At 35.1% G+C, this 25,237-nt stretch overlaps 2 protein-coding genes across 3 annotated transcripts; both read right to left on the bottom strand.

The window, feature by feature from the left end:
* Nucleotides 1–9,980: 9,980 nt before the first annotated feature.
* LOC143635953 (uncharacterized) lies at nucleotides 9,981–12,880 on the bottom strand. Of its 2 annotated transcripts, none has more exons than XM_077103658.1 (6): nucleotides 12,428–12,880; nucleotides 12,273–12,319; nucleotides 11,911–11,961; nucleotides 11,680–11,821; nucleotides 11,495–11,602; nucleotides 9,981–10,602 (listed from the first exon to the last, which is right to left on the bottom strand). In XM_077103658.1, exons 1-6 carry the CDS (start codon nucleotides 12,812–12,814, stop codon nucleotides 10,225–10,227), a joined length of 1,113 nt encoding a protein of 370 aa, XP_076959773.1. In that variant the 5' UTR covers nucleotides 12,815–12,880; the 3' UTR covers nucleotides 9,981–10,224. The 2 variants fall into 2 exon arrangements, with proteins under 2 accessions (XP_076959773.1, XP_076959774.1); XM_077103659.1 differs by having other exon boundaries at nucleotides 12,437–12,880.
* A 10,672-nt stretch (nucleotides 12,881–23,552) lies between these two features.
* On the bottom strand, nucleotides 23,553–24,840 carry LOC143635994 (uncharacterized). The gene is made up of 2 exons (XM_077103692.1): nucleotides 24,721–24,840; nucleotides 23,553–24,647 (listed from the first exon to the last, which is right to left on the bottom strand). The coding sequence occupies exons 1-2, from the start codon at nucleotides 24,838–24,840 to the stop codon at nucleotides 23,553–23,555; spliced, it is 1,215 nt and encodes a 404-aa protein (XP_076959807.1).
* Nucleotides 24,841–25,237: the final 397 nt, after the last annotated feature.

Here is a 25,237-nt window from a genome sequence, read left to right as displayed (position 1 = left end):
TAGGTAGCCCACGTCCTTCAGCCGTTACACTTGATAAATATCATCCTTCATATAAGAAACAACCGTTAACATCACCAAATACCGAGGATCCATGATCCTGACATAGCTTTGGAACTCTTCAGAAGGATAATTGATCCAGACATGTCTTCAAGAATAACATATCCTCAGTACTCAATTATTTGTGACTCAACAAGAAGTCCTATAAATCTGCCACTTCTCCCACTAAACGTGTTACAGCCATTTGACCACGTGTTTGACAAGTCCAATAGCGAGATATCCGGTGGGATAAGTCTTGGAGCTGTTACACTTATTAAATAACAACCTACACATGAGAAACAATTGTTAATAATACCAAGTACTGAGGACCACTGATCCTGACAGGATCTGTCCAAGGATAACTGATCCAAGAACATATGTCAGGATAACATATCCACAGTGTCAAATTTCCGTGCCCTAACAACTGCCCCCAAAATGGCGATTGTGATAGATCACAGCTGTCATTTTGCCTTTGAATTCAGACTTCCTGCAAAAAAATATGAGATTTGACAAGCTAGATATAATTATCATATATATATATATATAGTTTCCTTGAGAACTTCCTTTCAAGCTTTATATCCGAAACCTCTTATTCTTCCTGCAAATCATGAACGACTAGTAATACTTGTTTAACCCGGGTAGATGTTCCATCTTTCGAATGGTGAAATCCGGGTTAAGATTTTTGGTAATCGTAAGTAAGTTTAATAAACAATATGCTTGTTACTTGTTATTTTGAAAGTTTGTTTGATATAGCTTTAGCTTTACTGAAAGTTTTAAGAAATAATCTTAACTAAAAAGTTTTAGGATATAATATCATTGCAAAAATAGTTTAAAGATCTTAAATCCTTAAGTAAAAGGGATTACAAAGATCTTAGACAAATAAAGGTAAATTGACAATCAGAAATCATACCATAAGGTCTAATTAGACCTAGGTTACCATAAGTAATGATCCTTCTGTGATCCTGGTAGAAGCAATTTAAGGATTTTGAATCCATAAGTCTTGATCTTCATAATGAACTTAGAAACTCTGTTGCAAACAACGTATAATGTTAACTAGGATTAAACCCAACAAGCTGGGGACAAGCCCATAAAATAAACTAGGGACAAGCCCGTGCAACTGGGGACAAGCCCATGTAACTTGGGACAAGCCCGTGTAATCTGGGGACAAGCCCGTGTAATCTGGGGACAAGCCCGTGTAATCTGGGAACAAGCCCATGCAACTGGTGTTAAACTAGGGACAAGCCCAAATACTGGGGACAAGCCCAAACTGGAGACTGACCCAAAGATACGGATGTTAACTGGCGACATGGCGCTTGAGAAGAGGTGAAAACCCCTTAAACCTTAGGAAATGGTACGTCTACCATTATTCGTAGGATCCTCCATATAGCCGAGACAACGAAATTGTCAGCCACTAAGCGTGTACTGGTCCCGCTGCCCCGAACTATACGTCGGATAGCGTGCGCAACTGGCGATCGTGAGAAAGGTGAAAACCTTTAAACCTTAGGGGATATGACCATCGGGGGTCATATCCAATTGTGGGCAAGGCCAAGGGAAATAGTAAAGTACCTTATATGTAAAGGAGAGGTGGCCAACCTCTTAGACATTGAACCTCTTATTGAAATCTGCATTGTTACTTAATACTTGGAAAAGATAAATGTTAAGAATATATTATCCTTAGAATAACAAGAATATAAAATGGATAAGTAATCAGATAGATATTACCGATTTTAGGATCCTTGATCCTTTAAGGATAATATATCCTCTCAGGATACTGGATCCTGATTAGAAAAAGTATTTCTTTAGGTGGATAGCATTCCATGCTCTTGGTAGTCTATTGTCTTCCATTGTGAGCAAATGATATGCCCCCTTTCCTGCTTCCGACTCAATCTGATAAGGTCCTTACCATTTGGGCTCCAGCTTCCCATCAGCTGGATTTGTTGTGTTTTAGAAGGCTTTCCTTAACACCAAATCTCCTTCTTGAAATCTTCTGATTCTGATATTTTTGTTGTATGCCCCAGCTACCCTTTGTTGATAAGCTGCCATTCTGATCATTGTTAGGTCTCTGAGTTCTTCTATAGTATCCAAGTCTTCAAGAAGGATTTCCTCATTGGCTTGAGGATCACGGATGCTCGTTCTCGCAGTAGGAACCACCGTTTCTGTTGGAATTACTGCTTCGGATCCAAACACCAATGAAAAGGGTGTTTGACCTGTTGCATTCTTTGGAGTTGTTCTGTCTGCCCAAAGAACATAAGGAAGTTCTTCAGCCCATTTCCCTTCTTGGATCCTAGCTTCTTCTTCAGATTGTTGATGATGATTTTGTTGCTAGACTCTGCTTGACCATTGGCTTGAGGATGAACCGGAGTGGAAGTAATCATTTTGATGCCCCAACTGTCACAAAAGTTAGTGGTTCTATTCCCGATAAATTGGGAACCATTGTCACAAACAATTTCAGCAGGAATACCAAATCTAGTTATAATATTTCGTTTAATAAAAGATATTACTTCCTTTTCTCGGACTTGTATAAATGCTTCTGCCTCAATCCATTTGGAGAAGTAGTCAGTCATAGCAAGCATAAAGACTTTTCCACCGGGTGCTTTTGGTAGCTTGCCTACAATATCCATACCCCATTTCATGAAAGGTCATGAGGAGGATATAGGATATAAAGGCTCCGCTGGCTGATGAAGGATGTTTGCATGTCTTTGACAAGCATCACATTTCCTTGAATACTCCACTGCATCCTTCTTCATTGTTGGCCAGAAGTATCCAGTTCTAAGTATCATAGATAATAATGCTCTTCCACCTGTGTGGTTGCCGCAGTCTCCTTCATGAAAATCCTTGAGTACTTCTTTGATCTCAGGATCCTCGATGCACCTCAAGTATGGACCTGCAAGAGATTTTCTATATATCATATCATCTAATAAAATATACTGTGATACCTTGAGTTTGAAGGATCTGGGATTCTCTGTTGTTGGAATTTCTCCTATTTGTATGTACTTTTTGATCAGGAGGATCCAGGATCCTTGATTGTCCAAGGATAATGGATCCCAAAGCAATATCTGCTTATCATTTGTTATTTCCCCAACTTCTTGCTCTCATATTGCTGGCGAAAGTATGTGAATAATTGGGATCTTGGTATTTTCTAGTATTTTTAGGAATGTGGCTAAATTTGCCAAAGCGTCTGTCCCGGCATTTTCTTCTCTTGGTACCTGTACTATACTAAACACTTTGAAGGATTTTGCTAATTCCTTCACAATTTCTAAATGTTTGATCATATTTTCTCCTTTTACGGTATAAGAACCGTTAAAGTGGTTAGTAATGAGTAAAGAATCCATATAAACTTGAAGATACATGATTCTCATATTTTTGGCTAAGAGTAAACCTGCTATAAGTGCTTCGTATTCTGTTTCATTGTTGGTATCTTGGAATGCACATGCAATGGACTGGGGTATTATGTCCCCCTGTGATTTCAGTAGTATGCCCAATCCCGTTCCTCTTATGTTGGATGCTCCATCTGTGAAGAGGATCCAAGGATCCTTGATCTTTTCTAGTTGTTGGACCTCCAAGTCAGCTTCTTTTTGTAGATCACTAGTGAAATCAGCCCCAAAGTCTGCCAGTGCTTGAGACTTGATTGCTGTTCTCGACTCATACTGGATATCATATGCACTTAACTTCACTGCCCATTTGGCCATTCTTCCTGATAACTCTGGTTTTCTAAGAACATTCTTCACATGATAATTATTTCTCAAAATAATAGGATGAGTTTCAAAATAATGTCTCAATTTAGTAGAAGCCATAATTAAAGCAAGAATTAATTTTTCAAGATGAGAGTACCTGGCTTCTGCATCTAACAGAATCTTACTTACATAATATACGGGGTGTTGTTCACCTTCATGATCCTTAACGAGAACAACACTTACTGCATTACCTGAAACTGCTAAGCATAAATACAAGGATTCTCCATCCACAGGCTTCATTAAGGATGGTGCTGAGGATAAGTAGTCCTTCAACGACTTGAGTGTTGCCTCATGTTTTTCTGTCCATTCAAACTTCTTATTCTTTCTAAGAAATCGTAGAAGTCTTTACATTTCTCGGAGGATCTTGAGATGAATTGTTTGAGAGCGGCTATTCTTCCTGTGACCCTTTGGACATCCTTGGTATTTGTAAGAGATTTCAAATTGAGGATAGCTTCAATCTGCTCGGGGCTTGCCTCAGTTCTTCTCTTAGTCACCATATATCCCAGAAACTTTCCAGCCTTAACACCAAAGAGGTATTTTGACGGATTCAGTTTCATGTTATATTGGTCGAGGATGTTGAATGCTTCCTCGAGGTCTCTAAGGTGATCCTCAGCTTTCTTTGATTTTACCACCATATCATCTATGTAGACCTCTATAGTCTTACCCAACTGATCCTTGAACATCATGTTGACTAATCTTTGGTATGTTGCCCCTGCATTTCTTAGTCCAAACGGCATAGCAGTATAACAGTATATGCCGGTAGGAGTCATGAATGTTGTATCCTCTTGATCAGATGGTTCCATCTGAATTTGTTGAAATCCAGAGGAAGCATCCATAAAGGTAAGCATTTCATGTCCTGCCGTTGCATCCACCATGGAATCTATATGTGGTAATGGGAAAGGATCCTTGGGGCATGCCTTGTTTAAATCAGTAAAATCGACACACACCCTCCACTTTCCATTCTTTTTTGAAACAATGACCACATTAGCTAGCCATCGAGGATACTGAACCTCTCTGATCATACCGGCCTTAAGAAGTTTTTCAACTTCTTCTTGTATGATTTTGTTCCTCTCAGGAGCGAATTTCCTTCGCTTCTGATGGACGGGTTTAACAGATAAATCAAGGCCGATTTTATGAGTGATTACCTCTTTTGAAATACATGTCATATCCGAGTGCTTGAAGGCAAAGGTAGATCTTCTTCGCCCTAAGAAGGATATTATATCCTCCTCAATCTTACTTGGGATATTGGATCCTAGGAACACCTTTATTTCAGGATCCTCGGGGTCCAATGATACTTCTTTAAGGTCTTTCTCCCGAGCTTCCATCACGTCCCTAGGATGTTGTTGTAGTTGCTATGCTATGGTCAGCTTGGCTGTTGGCTTCATTGATGATGAATAATAATTCTTGGCCTCCGCTTGGTCACCTACTATCTTTACAACTCCCCAAGGAGTAGGTAACTTGATGCACTGGTGGTAAGTTGAGGCTACAGCCTTCATTCCATGGAGCCACGGCCTACCTAAAATAATATTGCAACAGGAAAGGTTATCTATAACACAAAATTTCTGGTATGAATTTAACCCTTCGATATAAATTGGGAGGTTGATGTCCCCCAGTGTCTTCTTGGTTTCGCCACTGAAACCAACTAGCACCGATGTTCTAGGGATGATTTCTGAATCCGGGATGTTCATTTTCTTAAGGACATCATGTTGGATAATGTTGACCGAGTTGCCGCCGTCTACTAGGATCCTGCGTACATAATGGTTAGAGATAAATAAAGTAATAATCAAACCGTCATGATGAGGATCCTGAATGTTCATTTTGTCTTACTCATCGAAGAAGATTCTCTTGTCTATTGTTAGGGTGGTTGACACTATTGGTTGATCTCTGTTATCCATCTTTATCTCTTTAGCGAGTCTTTTTGCTGCAGAGAAAGAAGTTCCACATATGTCTGAACCTCCTGAAATGAAATTGATCGTTCGCACATCCAGCTTGTCCTGGTGAGGATCCTGGATCCTTGAATTGAAGAAGATTCTCTGATCAGTCACTCAAGTAGTGGGGATGAGCGGTCTTCTCTAGTAGTCCAGTTCGAATTCTACTACGGGATCTTCTCTTATGGCACAAGAATCTTGAAATAATTCGTAGTCTCTGGAGACAAAGTTGATCACATGAGCCTCTGTTGGTGGCGGTGTTGCTTTCTGTGGAAGGTCTTTAGGATCTTGAATCTTGGATTTCTTCCTTCCCAAGAGTTCTTTAAAGTGACCCTTGCTCAGGAGGTAACCAATTTCCCTCCTTAAGCCGATGCATTCGTCTGTTGCATGGCCAAAATCTTCGTGGAAAGCGCACCACTTAGATTTGTCCTTGAAGCCGACAACCTTCTCATTTTTTCTAGGCCACCTTGCTTTTTTCTCCCAGATCCTTCATGGCACAGATCAAGCCATGAGTATCCACAGAGAAACAATAATCGGAGATGCAAGGATAGTCTTCATCATCATCTCATTCTTCAACTGCCCGCACGTTGTGATTATTGGGCTTGGCGAACGGCTATGGATTGTTGTTACTATTCCAGGATCCTTTATTCTTCTCGGGAGTTTCTTGTTTCGTTTGTCCTCCAAGACGATCCTGGATCCTTTTATCTTCTTCTAATCGGATGTATCTTAATGCCCTGTTTCTGACTTCGTCTAATGTCCTGCATGGAGTCATCACTAAATCATCATAAAAGGGGGAGCTCTTCTGAATTCCCATCTTGAATGCTTCAACAGCAGTAGTCATGTCAAGATTTGGGATTTCTAGAGCTTCCTTGCCGAATCTGGTGACGAAATCCCTAAGGGATTCATCACTAGGTTGGACAACACGATATAAATCACTGGTTAACCTCTCAAATTTCCGACTACAGAAAAATTGAGTGTTAAACAAGTTAACTAAGTGAGAGAAAGAAGTAATTGAAAAGGGAGGAAGACTTAGAAGCCATTTTAGAGCGGCTCCCGTTAGTGTGGATCCAAAGCCCTTGCATAGGCAAGCTTCCTTGAGTCTCTCCGGAATAGGATTGATCTCCATCCTTTCCCTATACTGTGCTACATGTTCTTCAGGATCAGTGGTCCCGTCGTAAGTCTTCATATTCGGAGTCTGGAACCGCTTCGGGATTTCAGTATCACAGATAGGCGGAGCAAATTTGGATACTCTGTGGCTTCCCTCAGGTATCTCGGGAATTGGTCTTATGACCCCGGGAACACTGGATATCATATCCTTGAGCTTCTACAGCTCCTTGTCCATAGCTTGGTTGATACCTGCATCCTGCATGGAACCACGGTTAGCATCTAAGGATAAAGGATCGTACAAGTTACCTCTTTGCTGAGTGAAGGTTGGCATCTCGAATGAGTAGATGGGATAGGAGGAGTCTGCGATAAGAGTTGGTCCTCCAGAGGCTATAGTCTGCATGGGGATTTTGTCTCCTTCATGGACTTCGGAGGATCGTTGATGTTGGACGCCTGAGGACCCTTGATTCAGAAAGAAGGAACCTTGATTTGGGATGAAGGATCCTTGAGGTTGGGTACCATAGGATCCTTGTGGAAGGATGACTGATCCTTGCTGATAATATAAGGATCCTTGATTCTACTAACCCATGGATCCCTGTTGAAGGATAGATGATCCTGGCTGAAATAGCGAGGATCCTTGAGTCTGTTGACCCATGGACCCCTGTTGAAGGATAGATGATCCTGGATGAATTAGCGAGGATCCTCGAGTCTGTTGACCCATGGACCCCTGTTGAAGGATGGATGATTCTGGCTGAAATAGCGAGGATCCTTGAGTCTGTTGACCCATGGACCCCTGTTGAAGGATGGATGATCCTTGAGAGAACTGAGCCATGGATTCTGGACTGGTGAAATTCAGCATCCTTGGCATCAGGGGGGTGGGATCCTCTGCTTGCCTCTTGTTCTTCTTGAGATCCTCTATCTCACGGAGGATCCTCTGATTAGTCCTGTTCTGCTGCTCCATGTATGCTTTAACCTGCGAAAACATAGATGAAATATCACTATTAGTATTAACTACCGGGGTAGCAGTAGCGGTCCTTGAGCTCTGGAAGACTGGTAGTTGCGTCTTGCTCCCAGCAGCAGCAGGCCGTTGCGTTCCCGTGATTGGCGGAGGAATCGGTGGCAAAGTCCTCGATGAGAGAGGAGCCGTGGCCGACATGGTTGATGAAGCATAGATTGATTGAGAGGCCATTGATAGTGATATGGGTACGAAAAAGTTGAGAATGATAAGAATAATATGGATTACAACACCAATTGCCCCACGGTGGGCGCCAAATTGTCTTGGATAAAAATCGACTAAGGATCAAGTATCCAAATCTGTTATGTGAGGTAAGGTGCTAACTCGATAATGACAAGTGTATAAGCGTAATATTGGTGAACACAAAGGTTTGATCACGAGAGAAAAAGCCCTTAACCAATATAGTCTTACTTCGGTCAAAACTTATCAAGGTAATCTTTGGTCGAATCTCTTCAATCAAGGATTAACTACGTAATCGTTGATTAAGTGCTTTCGGTCAAGGATCAACAAGGTAACCTTTGGTCGATGAGTATGTGATTATCGTGATCTCCAGCACAAAAAACCCCCGGATGGTGAAAACTATCACCGTCAAGTTTATTAATGGTAAAAATCGAGTTACAAAGGTGGAGATATGATCAAAGATTACAAAGAATATCTAAGTGCGTGAACTAGCTGCTAGAGAGAGTTCTATAGAGAGTGTTTGTGAAAATCTGCAGCTAATGAGTGTGTAGTGACCTAATTTTAATCATATCTCAATATAAATAAAAATAAAGGCTAACTAACTCCTATTTTTATGGCACTACTCCCACTAACTTAGTCTTCACCATTGACCACGTGCTGGAGGTGCCTTGTAGCATAATATTAGGTAGACCACGTCCTTCAGCCGTTACACTTGATAAATATCAGCCTTCATATAAGAAACAACCGTTAACATCACCAAATACCGAGGATCCATGATCCTGACTTAGCTCTGGAACTCTTCAGAAGGATAATTGATCCAGACATGTCTTCAAGAATAACATATCCTCAGTACTCAATTATTTGTGACTCAAGAAGAAGTCCTATAAATCCGCCACTTCTCCCACTAAACGTGTTACAACCATTTGACCACGTGTTTGACAAGTCCAATAGCGAGATATCCGGTGGAATAAGTCTTGGAGCCGTTACACTTATTAAATAACAACCTACACACAAGAAACAATTGTTAATAATACCAAGTACTGAGTACCACTGATCCTGACAGGATCTGTCTAAGGATAACTGATCCAAAAACATATGTCAGGATAACGTATCCACAGTGTCAAATTTCCGTGCCCTAACATAATTTAAAAAATAAAATACCGTAGCAGAAATACTCTAAGGTGTGTCGAGTTGTTTTCTCGGCCATCTTTAGGTACTTGTCGTTAATGTTGGTCGTGTTTCCGTAGATGAGCTCGCATATCGCCGAAGTATATATTGAATAGCGGTGAATCCTAACGTCCCTCGACCATCCGGTTTTTGCTTAAAGGAATCAAACTCGCACTCCAAATCTTTTGGTAATGCCCAAAAATAAACGTTTTAGACATCCAAAAGCGACGCCTAAAAGTTTTTGGGCTCTTATATATTGGCGAGCCATTGAAGTAATCTGCCATCAAACGAGCGTTCGTGCCCAAACGATCTCGTTCAATATACTCTTTTCGAGACCATGCGTGGAGGAGAACAAAGAGATTTCATTTAATTTATCGCGAGCACAACCGCATTCGTAACCGCCTCTTCCTTCATGTCGTCATCGACCAACTAGTCAATCGCAAAAAAATGATTGTCACAACTTGCCGACTACAGATGGCCTACGGAATGCTCCCAACAACCGATTTGACCAAGCCTACCATCAAAAGAAAACTAATGCAAGTAAAACGCACCTACGGATCCTATTGAGACTAATGAAATTAACCATAATATTTATCGTAACATCCCGACGATTGCATCATCAAATTTACGGCAAGTCTTCATATTTTGGCTAGTCTTCCAAATACTTGCTTCATCACGTATTTAGTTCCACAACTATTTTCATTTTTGGTATAAAAATGAATCTTCATCACGTATTTAGTTCCACAACTATTTTCATTTTTGGTATAACAATGAATGTATCATCAAATTTATACTAGTCTTTGCAAAAAATTCACTTTATATTTTAATAATTAAGAGAAATTACACAAGAAAGATCTTTTTTTTTTTTTTTCATATTACAACCTTTTAAGTTCAACAAAGAAAGTTTGATGCAAAACTTGTAGACACCCATATACACAAAACAATCTTTTAGCACAATATTCACAATTCACAACCCAAAAACCTTAAAATTCTTCACAAACCCATAAATCATAAACCTAGTAACTACAAGTATTCAGAAAGAACAATCTCAAGGTGCATTCTAACTTCCAACCGACGTCGCACCCTGATCGGGTGATTCCTCCACAACTGCATTCTTTTGAGGACTAACTTCGATCCACTCTTCAACTTCGAGGGGATTCGCTGACGGGGCTTGAATTTCTTGAAACTGTTCATCGGAATCTTGGTCCTTTTCTTGATCTTCTAGTTTAGCAGGTATTTCTGTTGACTTTTCAGGTTTGACTCCCCCGGGTTTTTTAACTGGTTTCTTGGATACAGCAGTGTCTTTGCTATGGTTGACCGCACTTGATGTAGGCTGGTCCCTGACTCGAGAGACCACAGTCGCCACGGACCGGGTTAATGAAGCCACCGAGCTCTTGTTTCTGCCTAGTTTTGGAGATTTTGGACGCGTGACGGGTAACTATAGACATAAAGGTAAAAACATATTATAAACCAGAAAATGAGCTAAACATGTTACTTACACATAGATGAAATCAGAAAAGGACCGAGGGTGAAAAAGTAATTTGTGTGTAATGCTCGGTTAAGGGCATCAAAGTCAAACTTCATCTTATGGCCTATATTATATGTACTAACTGTCGGTGAAATAATTTAGTACAAACTAGGGGCTGAACGGGTAATGTTTGCAGGTTGACAGGTCCAACCCTGACATGAATCCAAAAATCGTGTCAGACATAAGAACACGAACATGTCACGAATACTAGTGGGTTGACACGACTACGACCTGTTTAACCCGATCTTAGTTAATACTTTTTCACATATATATCTTAAAATTACCTTTTTGCAACAAAAAATACAGATCTTTATAAAAAAATTACATTTTAGTTATTAAAGATTTTATATCAGTTCCCTTAACTTTGACATAAAATACTTTGAAAATATTGTTAGATGTATGAACACGAATACTCATGGTTGACACGAGCATGACCTGTTTAATCCAATTTTTTTTAGTTTTTACTTTTTTCGCATATTAATATTTTGTTACAACAAAAAAAGTACAAATGTTCATATTCTAGTTATTAATATTATGTCAATTTCGTTTTTTAAGTTTTAATTATGGGCAGAAATTACCCAACCGATTTAAATTACAATATAAAACATCTTAAGGATACGAACTAAAAGACAAATGAGTTAAACGCGCCAACACATTGAGTTTAAAATTTATTCATTAATAGTATTCTATTTTTAGTAATTAATAAATAATTTCACATAAACTACATGTTACTTACACTGTTACACAAAGATGTGCAGACAAAAAACGACAAACTGCAAAATAGTAATTTCAAATAAAATACCTTCTTAAGTTCCACTTTAGGAGGAGGTTCTTTATAAAAACTTGGCATTGGTGATGCTTTGAAAGTCAAGCTCTTTCTTAACAATTTGATTTCAACTTCTTGGCTTTCCTGCATTTATAGCCCAATAATATAAAAATGTTGATTTGTTTGAAATTTCATTGACCAAAAAAGTCAAGATTTATTACCTTTGACTTTTCTTGCAAAGTAGTCTTTTCCACTTCTTTTGCATGACTTTTTTCTTCCAACTTTGAAAAGAATTGTTTTCTCTTTTCAGCACGTTCTTCCAATCTGGAGGAAAAACCGGTGATACTGTTCCTACGCTGGCCACTACGTTTGACAATGACATCAATGAAAAAGTCAAGATTTCAAAAAGAAGGTCAAACAATGAACGTAAGCAAGTAAGTTAAGGATAATACGATGAGGAAGTGGAATGAGTGTCATCGTCTTGTTTAACTGTCAATGATGATCTGCAAATGTAAAACAACCTCAAATATCAATCGACAATTATTATTACAGTTTAAGATTTGCAAACTTGTTTCATAATGTAAATTGTTAAGACTAATTACCAAATCCGACATCCAAAACGTTAAACAACTAACTAGGAGCGATCAAATAACACATTTTCCATTAATACCCTTGATATTTCTTTCTATCTATAGAAAAGGAGTATAAGTTTAAATGTTGCATATCTTTCAAGGGTAAAAATGGAATGAAATTTCTACTGATTGCAATTAACAAAAATGACCAAAACACTTCAATTGCATATTGTTAAACTTACACTGAAACTTTAGGAGTATGGTCTTCATTTCCATTGGCTTTTTTACCCTAAAACAAACAAAGTAACAAACAATAATATTCAGTTATTCACTAAGAACACCCAAATATATAAAACAATTAGAAGGGTACTCAAAAAATCAAATTAAAAAAAAATACCAGATTTACCCTTGACTTGCTAATACTCGTCACCGAATCTATAGTGGCTCTTCGGGTAACCGTGCCACCGCTTTTTGCACTTGACTTCCTAGTGGTGGAATGCGAAGCTGATGTGGCGGTTTCACTGGTTAATGTTGACTCACTCTTCGACCCAACTCGCGGTGTTTGGGTTTTAGCCGAAATTGAGGAACTTTGAGACAACTTTGCCCTTGGCTTTTGGACCGAAGCATTAGTATCCCCATTGGTACCACCAATCTTGATGGAACTCTCAGTAACTTCAACTTTTGATGATGAATTAATTTCCTCTTTATTCAAATCAATTTCATTAACAGCAACAACAATTTCATCTTCCAACACAACCTCATTTCCAGATTCCATCCTAATCATCAAAATATATGAATTTAATTATTTACAACATGAACAATATAAAAAATACATGGATCAAAAAACACTTTCTTTGATCAATTAATTATATGATTTAAAACAAACCCACAAAAATTAAAACACCCTAAACACGTATTAATAAAAAAAAAAGTTTACTTTTTTAAGGGTTTTAAACCATATTAAAAAAAATAAAAAATAAGACGGCAGTGTTGTCGTTTACTTCCTGGACAAACCCAAGAACATGAACAAGAATCAATTTTTTTTCAAATTAAACTTTAATTAAGAATAACCCAACAAAATTGATGATCAAATACGGTTGACCCACATGCGGAATCAGTCAAAAATGAAGAAATTGAAGCAATTTTATGAAAATTTTGACGGAATAATAAGTGTAAAGGTGTACCTTGTTTGAGGAATTGAGAAGTTGAATGAAGTTTTGAGCGTAGAATTTGATTGTGAAGAAGAAGTAGTTTTAATTTAAGAAAGATGGAATTTGGGTTGAAATTCAAATGGTATGAAAGTGATGGAGAGATTTTAGGGAGATCATGGATCAAAATGGTGGGTGGTAAATTATTATGCGAAATGACCAATTTGCCATTCAACCGGTTTTTGAGTTACTAAATGTGTGAAAAATAATTGTATGGAGAAAATTTTTACGGGTGTTATGATAATATATTTTTATTTTGATCTAACTATTTTATCTTTAGTATAAACAAACCATCATTAACACATGCCAAAGGTTAAGAGATGGCTCATGAGACAGCGAAAACAAGCTAGGGCTTTAGGCTCATAATTAATTAAGGCCCCAAAGTCCAAGAAAATATTATTTATAGATATATTATAATTGGTAAAAAACTCAAAGTAATGTAATATGTGGTGTTAGGCTTGGTTGTTACTAAAGTATAGGTTATGAGTTAAAAACTTGTAATAAGCAAAAAAAAAAAATTTCCTTAACGATTGTTATGAAAAGGCCACAAAATCTTGTTTTGATTTAGGCCCCCACATTCGTTGAGCCGGTCCTACAAAGGTTAAAGAGTATACATGATAAATTGGTAGTATTTACCTCACGTACAAAAGGTACAAAGGATGAAGAACAAGTGATTTGAGTTTGGCTTAGCTTCTCGTTTACTTTGAAGTTAATAATACTAATAATTATAACTTTTATGTCTCCATCTCCAACTTCAAATGTATTTGTGTTTTCATCTTATATTTTTATTATATATGTGAAAAATAAAAAGAGATTGTAAATCTATACACAATAAGGTGTTGGGTGGCAATAGTTTTAATCATTACTAAACGGGTGTACGCGTCATGAAGTGAGAAATACAGATCTTGGTAATTACGTAATAAGTTTATGGGTATTCATTGTTCGGTTTGAAACCGTAAAACCGTTCAATCCGGTCATCTGTTTGATTTCACGATTAAATTTTTTTCTTTAACTTTAAGCCATGTTATGTCTTGGTTTTCGACGACAAAAAACTGCTATTAACGGTTTTGCTCACGGTTTAATTTAAACCTGCAAAACCAGACCGCAAACACCCATACGTAAGATGTAATTTTTTTTAACTAAAATAAACTGTAACAATACTATACTCAAATTAAAGATAAAAATATGCTCGTTTTTGTGGTGTCATTTTTTTTGGAAAAATATTAAAGTTTGAAAAAAGTTATTAACGTTTAAAAATCATGGAGAAAGTTGAGTTAAAAGTGAAAATTAAAGTAAGATATATGTAAAAGATTAAGGGTTATAGTTGTAATTATTTATTAAAACTTAACTATAATTGAGGGGGCAATATTGTAAATATATTAGATAAATGTGAGTTTCAGGGCCGTCCCCGAAAATCCTTAAAAATTCAAGGGCTCGGGGCAAATGGAAAAATAGGTCCTGAAAATAAAAATTAATAACGTGTATATAAAAGGGCAATATTACAACGATATTTATGATAAAACTAACAAAATAAAGTTATTGTAACATTGATCTAATTATAACTCGTATACTTAAATAAATCGTGAGTCTCTTCTAACAGTTTTTTTTTATTTTAAATTAACTGTCATTTTGGTTTTTAAATACAAAAATAAAATAATATGATAAAAAAAACATTAACAAATATAAGCCACGATGAATAGATAAAAGAGGGGGAAAAATTGAACCTAAGCAGCCAACATGACAGAATGGAATCCTACCAGCTGAACCAAATTCTACTTATGAACTTATATTGGTTTGTTTTTATATTGTATAAAAATGCAAAAAATATTTTAGGGCCCTAATTGATGTTGGGCCTTGGGCTGTTGCCCTCCCGGCCCACCCTATAGGCCGGGCCTGATGAGTTTAAATATGAGAATGACTTTTTTGCCTCCGTTCAAAGTTGTACCATGTGCGATATTTTTTGTAAAGCATCTTAATTTGTCATTATTTGGTGTATTATATATAGTAAGGATAAAGATAAAGATATATAAGACATATCTAAAACATAAGTAAAATTAACTCTTAATCATGTATCATATGTTATATGCGTATATTTTTCTAATATGGTTATAAAAGTTTTATGGTTTAATTATACTAATAAGAAGAATAACAACTTTTATTTACATATTTAGAAATATCAATGTAATATCCAGTGAATTAACACTAGGACCACTTGTTAGGCATGGAATAATAATGGAATTGAAAGGACAACTTTATGTTTAATTAAAGTTTAATAAAAATGAAATATTAAATGGAAAAGGGGATTGGGGCCTAATGGTACTTTGACTATGAAGACTATACATCACCTAATTTATGTACTTAATGTGAACCCCCATTAAAATTAAAGAGGATAAGAACCTCATAAATTATTCATTTTTCTAATAATTATTCCTACGAATAAAACCAAAAGTTTCCCATTTTTAGTCACGATTATGATTAGCATATAACAATAGAAGTGTTATACAAGTCTTATTCATACAAACCATTCGCTATTAATGAGATTTGATTGTGAGTCCTTATCATTTCACCAGGTTGCACATGTCTATAATGCAAGGAATGGAAAAATTTATCAGTGAAAATGAGTTTTTCACTAACTTTGGACATGAATAATATATATATATATATATATATATGTGTTGTATAAATATTGATTTGAGTGTCCAAAACGGGGCGTAGATGAATGAATATTAATGCTCGAACTTGTATGGTTGGAATAACCAAAGAAGAGAAAATTGGATTTATCTTTGACATCGTGTCCCACGTAGGAGCGCATGAGTGTCGCGCCTGCATAACGGACTGTTGCGAACAGTTGTTTGGACCTGGTCAAATAGTTTGTTTCAACTCATGTCATGAATAAATATGATGGTTTTGATTCACCACTTAAATCTAGTTAAAAGTATTTAACCATGTTAATTACAATAATTAATTTCAAGTTTATTACAAGATTAATTATCTTGTTTATGACTAAATTAATTTTATTGTTTATGACATATTGATTTTGGTGTATTTCTCATTTTGTGTAAGTATATAATGAACTTGTTGGTTCATGTTGTAATAACACTTAGAAAATATTTTGGAGTCACTTACACACATTCGTGACAAAATTTAGAAAGGAGCACTCTCTATATTTATGTCAAACAACTTCAACAAATTTTCCTACATCGCCTGTGACTTCCTCGGGTTCGTGGCCATCTCCGGCAGTACACATACTGTTCCGGTTGTTGTACCCTGGGAAACAGACGCGCTTGACAGTAGGCACGGAATCTGTTTTAAGGGCCCCGTGTCTAACACGATCCTCAACCAAAACCATTACCCAATTTCAATAAACGAATTGTTGTTTTGAAGAAACATTTGTTGAAGACTCAAGTGATGAAGACTCGTGACATGAATGCTAGAAGAAACCTTATGGAAGCACTCTCCTAGTAAGATATGGATTGAATCATTTTGGTATGTAAATTTGCATTTTATATTCTTTTTATGTACTTATGTAAACGGTATTGTACTAAGTGAATTTCTCACGATTAACGAGAGTATCGTTATTATATTTTTATTATTATCTTAACTCAAAGTGAACCACTTTTCTTAAAAAAATTTAACTTATTTAGGCCGCATTGGCTCGATATCAAAAGTATCGTTTTTTTTTTCACCATTACCCGAGATCACCAAAGTGGTGGATATAATGTAGATCGATGGGGTGGAAAGGCCCCGCCTTGTTGGGCCACAAACAATCCGATGGGTGTTGGAAAATATGAAACCCAGTTGGATTAATTCACCAACTGCTCGGAACTCGAGTTGAGTTGCCGGTTGTTGTGAATTGTAGCTCTAACTAGTATCAACTGATATTCTTTCAATCATAAAAATTATAAAAATATTTTTAGATATGAATAGATGTTCTTGAAAAATCGCCGCTACCAAAACGCCATCTTCTGCGTCTACCAATTACCAATATGAGATGCCAGCTGAACATTCCATCGGAAATCGAAGTTTCCGTATTTGCAGGTGATCGTCGGAACTAGATAGGTGAAGGTCGAAAGTAGAAGATTTGCTAACCAGATATGGATCTGATAAAGTATTTGTGTTAGAATTCTAAATTAAAATTCAATTTTGATTAGAAGAAGCAACTATAATATTTTGGGATTGAGCCGATAAACCATGATAGAAATATAATTGATTAATAATAGATTAATTAAAAAAATAAATGATAGAGAGAACTTATTTTGATAAATAGTTTTAAAATCTCCATTATAAGTAAATAGTTTTTCCAAAATTCCTATTTTAGTAAAAAACTCAATGTTATTAGATAACTTCAACTAATTAATAACTATTGAGTTAATCTACCTCTACATATTCTAATAAAATAAAATAATTGTGATATGTGTCAGTTTATGGTTAAACCTCACAACCTTTATCCTGTGACACCCATCAAAATAAAAAGTATTATTATATTCTATAAACGAGACTAAGACATGTTTAGAATGAGTTATGTGAGAATTAAGATCCATAAGTTAAATATAATATTTTATGTTAGGAATGAAGGGAGTATATATATTGTAAAACACGTGAGAAGTTAAGGGGGATAAATAAAGTTTGGTGGTACGCTAACAAGAAATGAACGTTTTCGGTTAACGTGCGAATATTCAACCCGACATTTGAGAAAATGTACATGGTTGAATTCATCTGAATACCGTAGAGAACTGAAAAGCGAGAACGCGACTCAATTCTGAGTTATAACGAAACGGAATAATGCAAATTTGTATTTTCAAACATGTTCGTTAAAACACATGTACCGAAAAGCTTGTAAAAGTTAATACCATCGTCGTATTTGAGGTTTATAATTTAGATAAAATAAATCAAATAGACACCATAAGTTTGGATGAGTTGTTTTCGGGAAAAACTACACTAGTTTTATTTAGTTTGGAGTAATACAAAACCGACACCGGGTAACGATCGTCAATAATTTATTAGCGGAAATCATAAGCTAGCGAGACAGATTTAAGTCGAGATTGAAATAAACATTTTGACGAAATATATTTGGAAACTATAACGTCACTGGAGGTAGCGGGTTTGTTGGAGCGAGAGACCGAAGCGCGACTGCAAAACGCTTTAAAACCGCATTATATAAGTGGGCCTACCCCCACTTTACATTCATTCAACATAATATTTTCTGCATTCTAGAGAGAGAAATGTAGAGAGAGGTTAGAGGATTCCACCAAGGAGGACGGTGGTAGTCCGGTGGTGGTGAGTGGTGGCCGGTAGTGGTCCGGTGGCGGCCGAAGCCCGTCTTCTACCCGGAACCATTTATCGAAGTCCCGAACGCGATGGTAAGCTCTATTTGTCCTAAATCTAAGCTTAGGTTAGTTATAAACATGTTTTAAAATCTGGACAGATTGTATTAGTCTTCCATGTCCGCAAAGATCGGTTTATAACGAAAGATCTAACGGTCCGATCATCTTTAGTTTTATACAGAGGGTTCACAAATCATATATAATTAATTTGAACAGTGGAGATAAGGATTAGAGTTGCTTAAGTTGAGTTTCTCAACTCGTTTTCGTGTTCAGTTCGCTGGGCGGATTTTGAAAACGCAGCTGAAAAGAAATGCAGATTACCGGATATCTGAAAATCGGATGAAGCTGAAAGATTCGGTGAACCTTCCTAACATATAGATATTTGATTCCACTGAAGGAATAGATGATTAGATATCTGAATGGTGAGTTATAAGCTTCGTAAGTTACTGTTCAGATTTTAGAACGAAAATAGCTCTTTAAAATGGGTTGCATGTAGGTTTTGAGGTGTCGTATAGACGATCCGAGACCAGAGAAATGTTAATGAGGCAAAAATGAACACGTTGGTATATACAGATCACTTTGCATGTCAGCTATGTGTATATATTGAGACGTGAACCGCACGCGAAAGGTTAAAACTTTTATCTCTTAATAGATTGATAAAATTAGATTTTGATAAATTGGTTTATATAATGTTATTAAGTGTAGTTTGGAATATTAAAATGTGGTAGACGATTATTTTAACTATAGTTAGTTTACAAACGAGCATTAAAATCAGGAGTATATAAGTGAATAACCAATATAAATTCCCGACAACATTTGTTAAAAATGCTGCAATCGAGACTTGGACGATTTCGTGTTTGTATATATACACGATATTTTGACTGAAATAGTTTATCCGGATAATGACCACCATTAATATTAAAAATAAATATATTTTTAGAAAATGTAAAAATTTCATTCAAAATATGAAAACAAAATTTTAATATTAAAGAAATTAATATAACACGTTTCGGTATAAATAATAATAACGATTATATATTATGTTTTGCAAAAAAATGGTATATAATATATTTGTCAGAATTTAAACACGCATCTATTAATAAAAGAATATTATACTTTAAAATAAATATATATACTTTTAATTAAATATTAAATAGCGTCCAAATTTAGTTTCGAAAACATATATTAGTTTTACAACGATTATTTGAAACTATGTTGTTCCAATATATTTATGAGATATTTTAAAACGTTCGATTTAGTCATGATTTTTCCTAAAAAATATAAGTTTGTAATTTAGTTATTATAATTATAATAAATAAGACACGTGAGGATAAAAGATTGAGCTAGGATAAGATTCCATTTGTATCTATGTTTATGTGTTAATAAACTTAGTATTAAACATATGAATACTGTTATCATTTGGATAAATGTTAATAAGATCTTGACGTTGATTGACATATTATCACACGTGAATGTTATTTGAGCAGACGCAAATGTAAGTTTTCTCGTAAATCCTCTCATTTTAATGATTATAAATAATTTTTTTTTTGGGGGGGGGGGGTATGTAAACTAAGGGCTATATATTTAACAAATTGTGTTAAATGGATAGAGTCATTATGAAAAGAAAATTCTTTAACCTAGAGAGAAAAGGCCAAAAAATATTGATTGATCTATCGGGGCGACGCCCTCACTCTTCCAGTCACTCTGGTTGAAAATGTGGGAATATTTTGATTTTGGTATACATCAGGTTTATCATAATGGTAGTCATACATGTGTTGTACTCTTTGCTCGTTCACAACTAACACGTTTTGTTTAAGAAATATTGCTATGCTTGGAAAGTTGAAAATCATATTTACATTGAAAAGAATGGTGAATGATTGAAAGTTTAGAAAATGTTGTGCTCTAAATGATTAAATGTCATCGTCGTTGAACGGTGAGAATTTGAGGTGTAATAGTTGAAGACTATTATACCATCGTTTTTATACCAAATATATATATACATATATATACATATATATATATATATATATATATATATTTTAGTTCAAGAAAGAAATGAAATTACTGCGAGAAATGAATATGTGTCACTAGTTTTATTTTAGGTTTTAAAAGTTTAAATATAAATGAAAAAGATATAAATGCAACAATAAATGCACACACTCTCTCCAATTAATACAACTAATATAACCATAATAAATCTCTCTCTAATTAATATATCTACATAATTTAACTAAAATAATTAAAAAGATAAAAACACTAATTTAGTTTTTATAAATAATAAAAAAATGTCATACAAATGTGTCCATTAAATATAAACAATAAATATACAACCTACATAAAATTATATAACCTACACTTGTTTTGAACAATAAAAACATACAATATACAAAAAAACATATAACTTACATATTAAATTCGACATCAACAATTATATAAACTACACAAATATACACATATCCTACACGTGTGTAGGTTATATGTTTTTCGTGTGTAGGTTATGTTTTCTTATTCTTAGAACAAGTGTGAGTTATATGTTATTGTGTAGGTTGTATATTTCACATTTAATGCAAAAATATGTAAGATAAGTTTTTGTATTATTCATCACAATATAACTACGTGTTGATGGATATTGATAAGTTGAGTTGGAAGAAATTGGTTTTAAATATAATTTTTTTTAATGTATGAATAAATTGTATTTGTGTAGGATAAAGTTTTCATGTGTAGGTTATATGTTTTCGTGTTCGTGTGTATTTTATTGATGAAGAATTTTGTGTGTATGTTATATGTTTTTTATTCTCAGAACAAGTGTAGACTATATATTTTTGTGTATGTTGTATTTTTTTGTTGATATTTAATGCTAACACATGTAAAATAGTTTTTTATATTATTTATCACAATGTAACTACGTGTTGATGGATATTTATATATTGAGTTGGAAGAAATTTGGATAGAAAGATATTTTAACGTATGAATAAATTGTACTTGTGTAGGATAAATTGTATTTGTGTAGGATAAAAATTTGGATAGAAAGTAAATTAATTCTAAATATTTTTCAATTACAGTAATTTGATTAGTTATATTAATTTAATAGATATATTAATTGAAGAGAGATATGCATTTATAGTTTCTTAATTAATCTTGAAGCTTTTAAAACCTAAAATAAAACTAGTGGCCCATATTCATTTCTCGCATTTCTCGCAGTAATTTCATTTCTCTCTTGAACCATCCCACATATATATATATATATAGACGAGAAATTCACCAACATTCGTGTTGACAAAATTATTTTAACATACTTTTAAGGTAAATGAAGAAAATGGATGCTTCGTGAAGGATTCAGGAAAATGATGTTTTGTGTTTAATTGAATGATAGTTGGACTTGTAATTTAATACAACTGTGCATGTTTGACACGTGTAAAACTCTGATATTTAATAAAGTTCAACTTATGGTGCATTATTTTTAAATATGATTGGCTAAACAACGTCTATCACCGCCCAAATTAACAAAATTAAGTCTTCCTTTGCTAAGTTAACGATTTTGGGGTGTGACATTTCCCTCCAAAACTAAAATTTTAATTGACCCTAATACATGTCCCTATTTACTTTCCTTTTACAAGGGCATGAGTTTTACGGCTGCCCTCTATGGCCTGCAAGTTAAATTTTGTTTTCATGTGTTTCCAATTATTGTTGTCTAAAGGAGTTCGTGAATTTCTGATTAGTTGGAGGTCCGATTGCAATTTTTTTATATGGAAAGAACAAGTTGATGTTATGACGTCTAATGGATGCAATTGTAACATTTTTCAAATGAAAAACAAGACACTATAGATGAATATTGCAAACATGGAGGTGGAGAATATGATGTTACGCGAAAAGAACAAAAGTTTGAAAAATAAGCTAGTGTTTTCGAAGTTTATGTCAAACAAAGTATATATTTATGCAGTTGTAGCTTTATTAGGTGGAATGTTTTGGTATTTTAAGTGAATATAGTTGTTGTAATGCACAATGTAATGTTTTTAATGGTTTTAATGGTTCAATGCATGATTATATGTAATGAAATGTATTATCCACTCATGTTCAATTATATGTAATGGAATGCTCAGGTAGTTTTTACATATTGATTTAGCAGAATGGTTTTCTTAGCTGACTTTTTGAGCAGGTGCATTGTTTGACTTATAAAGTCAAAATGTATTTTTTTTCTTTATTGTGAATATAGTTTGACATGCACATACACACACATCTGCAACATATAAACACAGCTTGACCTGCACATACACACACATCTGCCACATAAATCACCAACTTAACCGACTGCTTAAATTACAGTTTTGCCCCTGCATAAAAACTTATATTATTTCCCTAACATAAATTACTAATTTAACTAGAACTTATTTATTGTTTTGCCCTGCATAAAGATAATCTATTTTTACCCCTACATAGACAATCCCAAATGAAAAGAAACAAACTTTGTAACTTTCAACATTTGCCATGCATTACCAATTTTTGCAAACTCAGTTTGACATGCCCAAAATTATTGTGCATACACTTGCCACATAAAATCACCAACCTAACCAACTGCTTAAATTACAGTTTTGCCCCTACATAAAAACTTATATTATTTATGTAACATAAATTACTAATTTAACTAGAACTTATTTATTGTTTTACCCTTGCATAAAGAGAACCTATTTTTACCCCTGCATAGACAATTCCAAGTGAAAAAAAAAAACAACCACCTTTGGAACTTTCAACATATACCATCCAATGCCAAGGTTGCATAGACATACAAAAGACAAATAAACAAAGTAACATCCAAACATAAACAAAGACAACATACATTACCATCCAAGTCTGATTACATTCAACTTGTAAAACCTAAAACATTTGAGTACAAACAAAAAACAACAAATCGTCATTCCAGTTCAAGCAAAAGACAAACATTTAAAGTTAAACAAAAGACAATCATTCAACTTAAAAATACACAAGAACACATTCAAGGTGCATGCTGACTTTCTTGGGTGGTTTTAGCATACTTCTTTGGTCTTCCCTTTGACTTTTGTCCTTGAGTAGACTGTTTGGAGGGTTGAGTAGATTGTGGTACACTTTGTGATGCTTGTGCAGCTGGTTTCTTTTTTGGCCTTCCAATTTTCCTTGTTACTTGATTGCTTGTTTCAGTTGGACTTGCAGTACATGATGCCTTATTATGTCCTTTTAGAAAACAGTTTTGGCAAGCGATAAAAAGACCATGCCTACTTAGTTTTCCAGGTTTCTTAAGGAGTTCGTGAGGATCCTTCTTTCTGTTTTTCTTAGGTCTTCCAGGACCAATTTTTATTGGTGGAGGGTTTAGAGGAAGCTTAACAACTGGCCAATATTTTTCTGAAGGCAATGGAGGAATCGTAAATTGATAGGACTTGAGATACATTTCTTTGGTGAGACAACTATGAACAAGCTCCTCAACATTCATTTTCAAAAAACCTGCTACTGCACATACATGGTAGCATGGAATACCAGTTAGCTCCCATTTTCTACATGTGCATGTTCTATTGTTCAAATCCACAGACACATCATTAATGTTCTTCACTTGAAACACAGTCGGACTTGAAGGAAATACACTACATTTGAAAGCCCTGTCCTTGTCTCTATTAAGCTTTAGTTGAATCCTAGGGCACACAAACACATTTTTACGAGCCATTTCATTTTGCTTGTTAACTAACCTGGTCATTACAGACACCCTGATATCCTCCAACATGTTGATTATATGCTTCGATCTATAATGAAGGATATACCCATTAAAAGTCTCTGCCATGTTGTTGACTATAACATCAGTCTTGGTTTCAGTTTTAAGAAAGCACCGACAGAAACATTTTGGGTTCTGGATGATGAATGCTTCAGCTGCATCAGTATTCAATTCCCTCATCTCAACAATTGCCTTATTGTAATCAGACACCGAATAAGATCTAGCAGCTCTCCAGAATAATTCCTTTAGATCATCACCCTTGAACTTTTTATGCCAATTTGCATAGATATGCCCAGCACAATTTCTGTGCTCAGCATTATTCCAAATCTCAGCAACAGCATTAACTAATCCCTAAACAAAATTACAAAAAAAAAAACAAGTTAATAATAGTTAACTAAAATGAAAATAAATTAGTCTAACATACCTTCTGTTGGTCAGATACAAGTGTCCAACCCTTCCCATCATCGGCTACTCCTAAACACTTCTTCAGTTCATTCATAAACCATGTCCAGCTGTCATTGTTTTCACCTTCTACAACTGCCATGCTACTGGTACATTTGATCATTGGTGTCCCTACCTATTGCAGCCAACAATATGCCTCCAAGAAATGTTTTTAGAAAACAACCATCAAGACATAAAAGTCTTCTACAACCCGCTAAATAACCTTTCTTAATTGGATCAAAACACACAAATATTCTGAAGAAAACCTCATCATCGGAATCCATTTCATAATATTGTGGTGGGACAGTTACAAGTTCAAAAGTTGAAGTAGGATTTACTTCTTTTAATGCTTCTAAGTATGAACCCAACTTACTATAATGTTCCTTCATTGACCCATGAAGTTTCATGTGGGCAGCATTTTTTGCCTTATAAGCCATCCAGTTACTTATGATAACCTTGAATTTTTCTTTAACTGCTTCTTGTATTTCTTTTGCTTTCCA

Source organism: Bidens hawaiensis, unplaced genomic scaffold (genome assembly GCF_021521415.1).
Source record: "Bidens hawaiensis isolate Kalapana, Puna unplaced genomic scaffold, B.hawaiensis_p1.1 tig00007743_1, whole genome shotgun sequence".
NCBI lineage: Eukaryota > Viridiplantae > Streptophyta > Magnoliopsida > Asterales > Asteraceae > Bidens > Bidens hawaiensis.
This window is presented reverse-complemented; position numbering and strand designations above follow the sequence as displayed.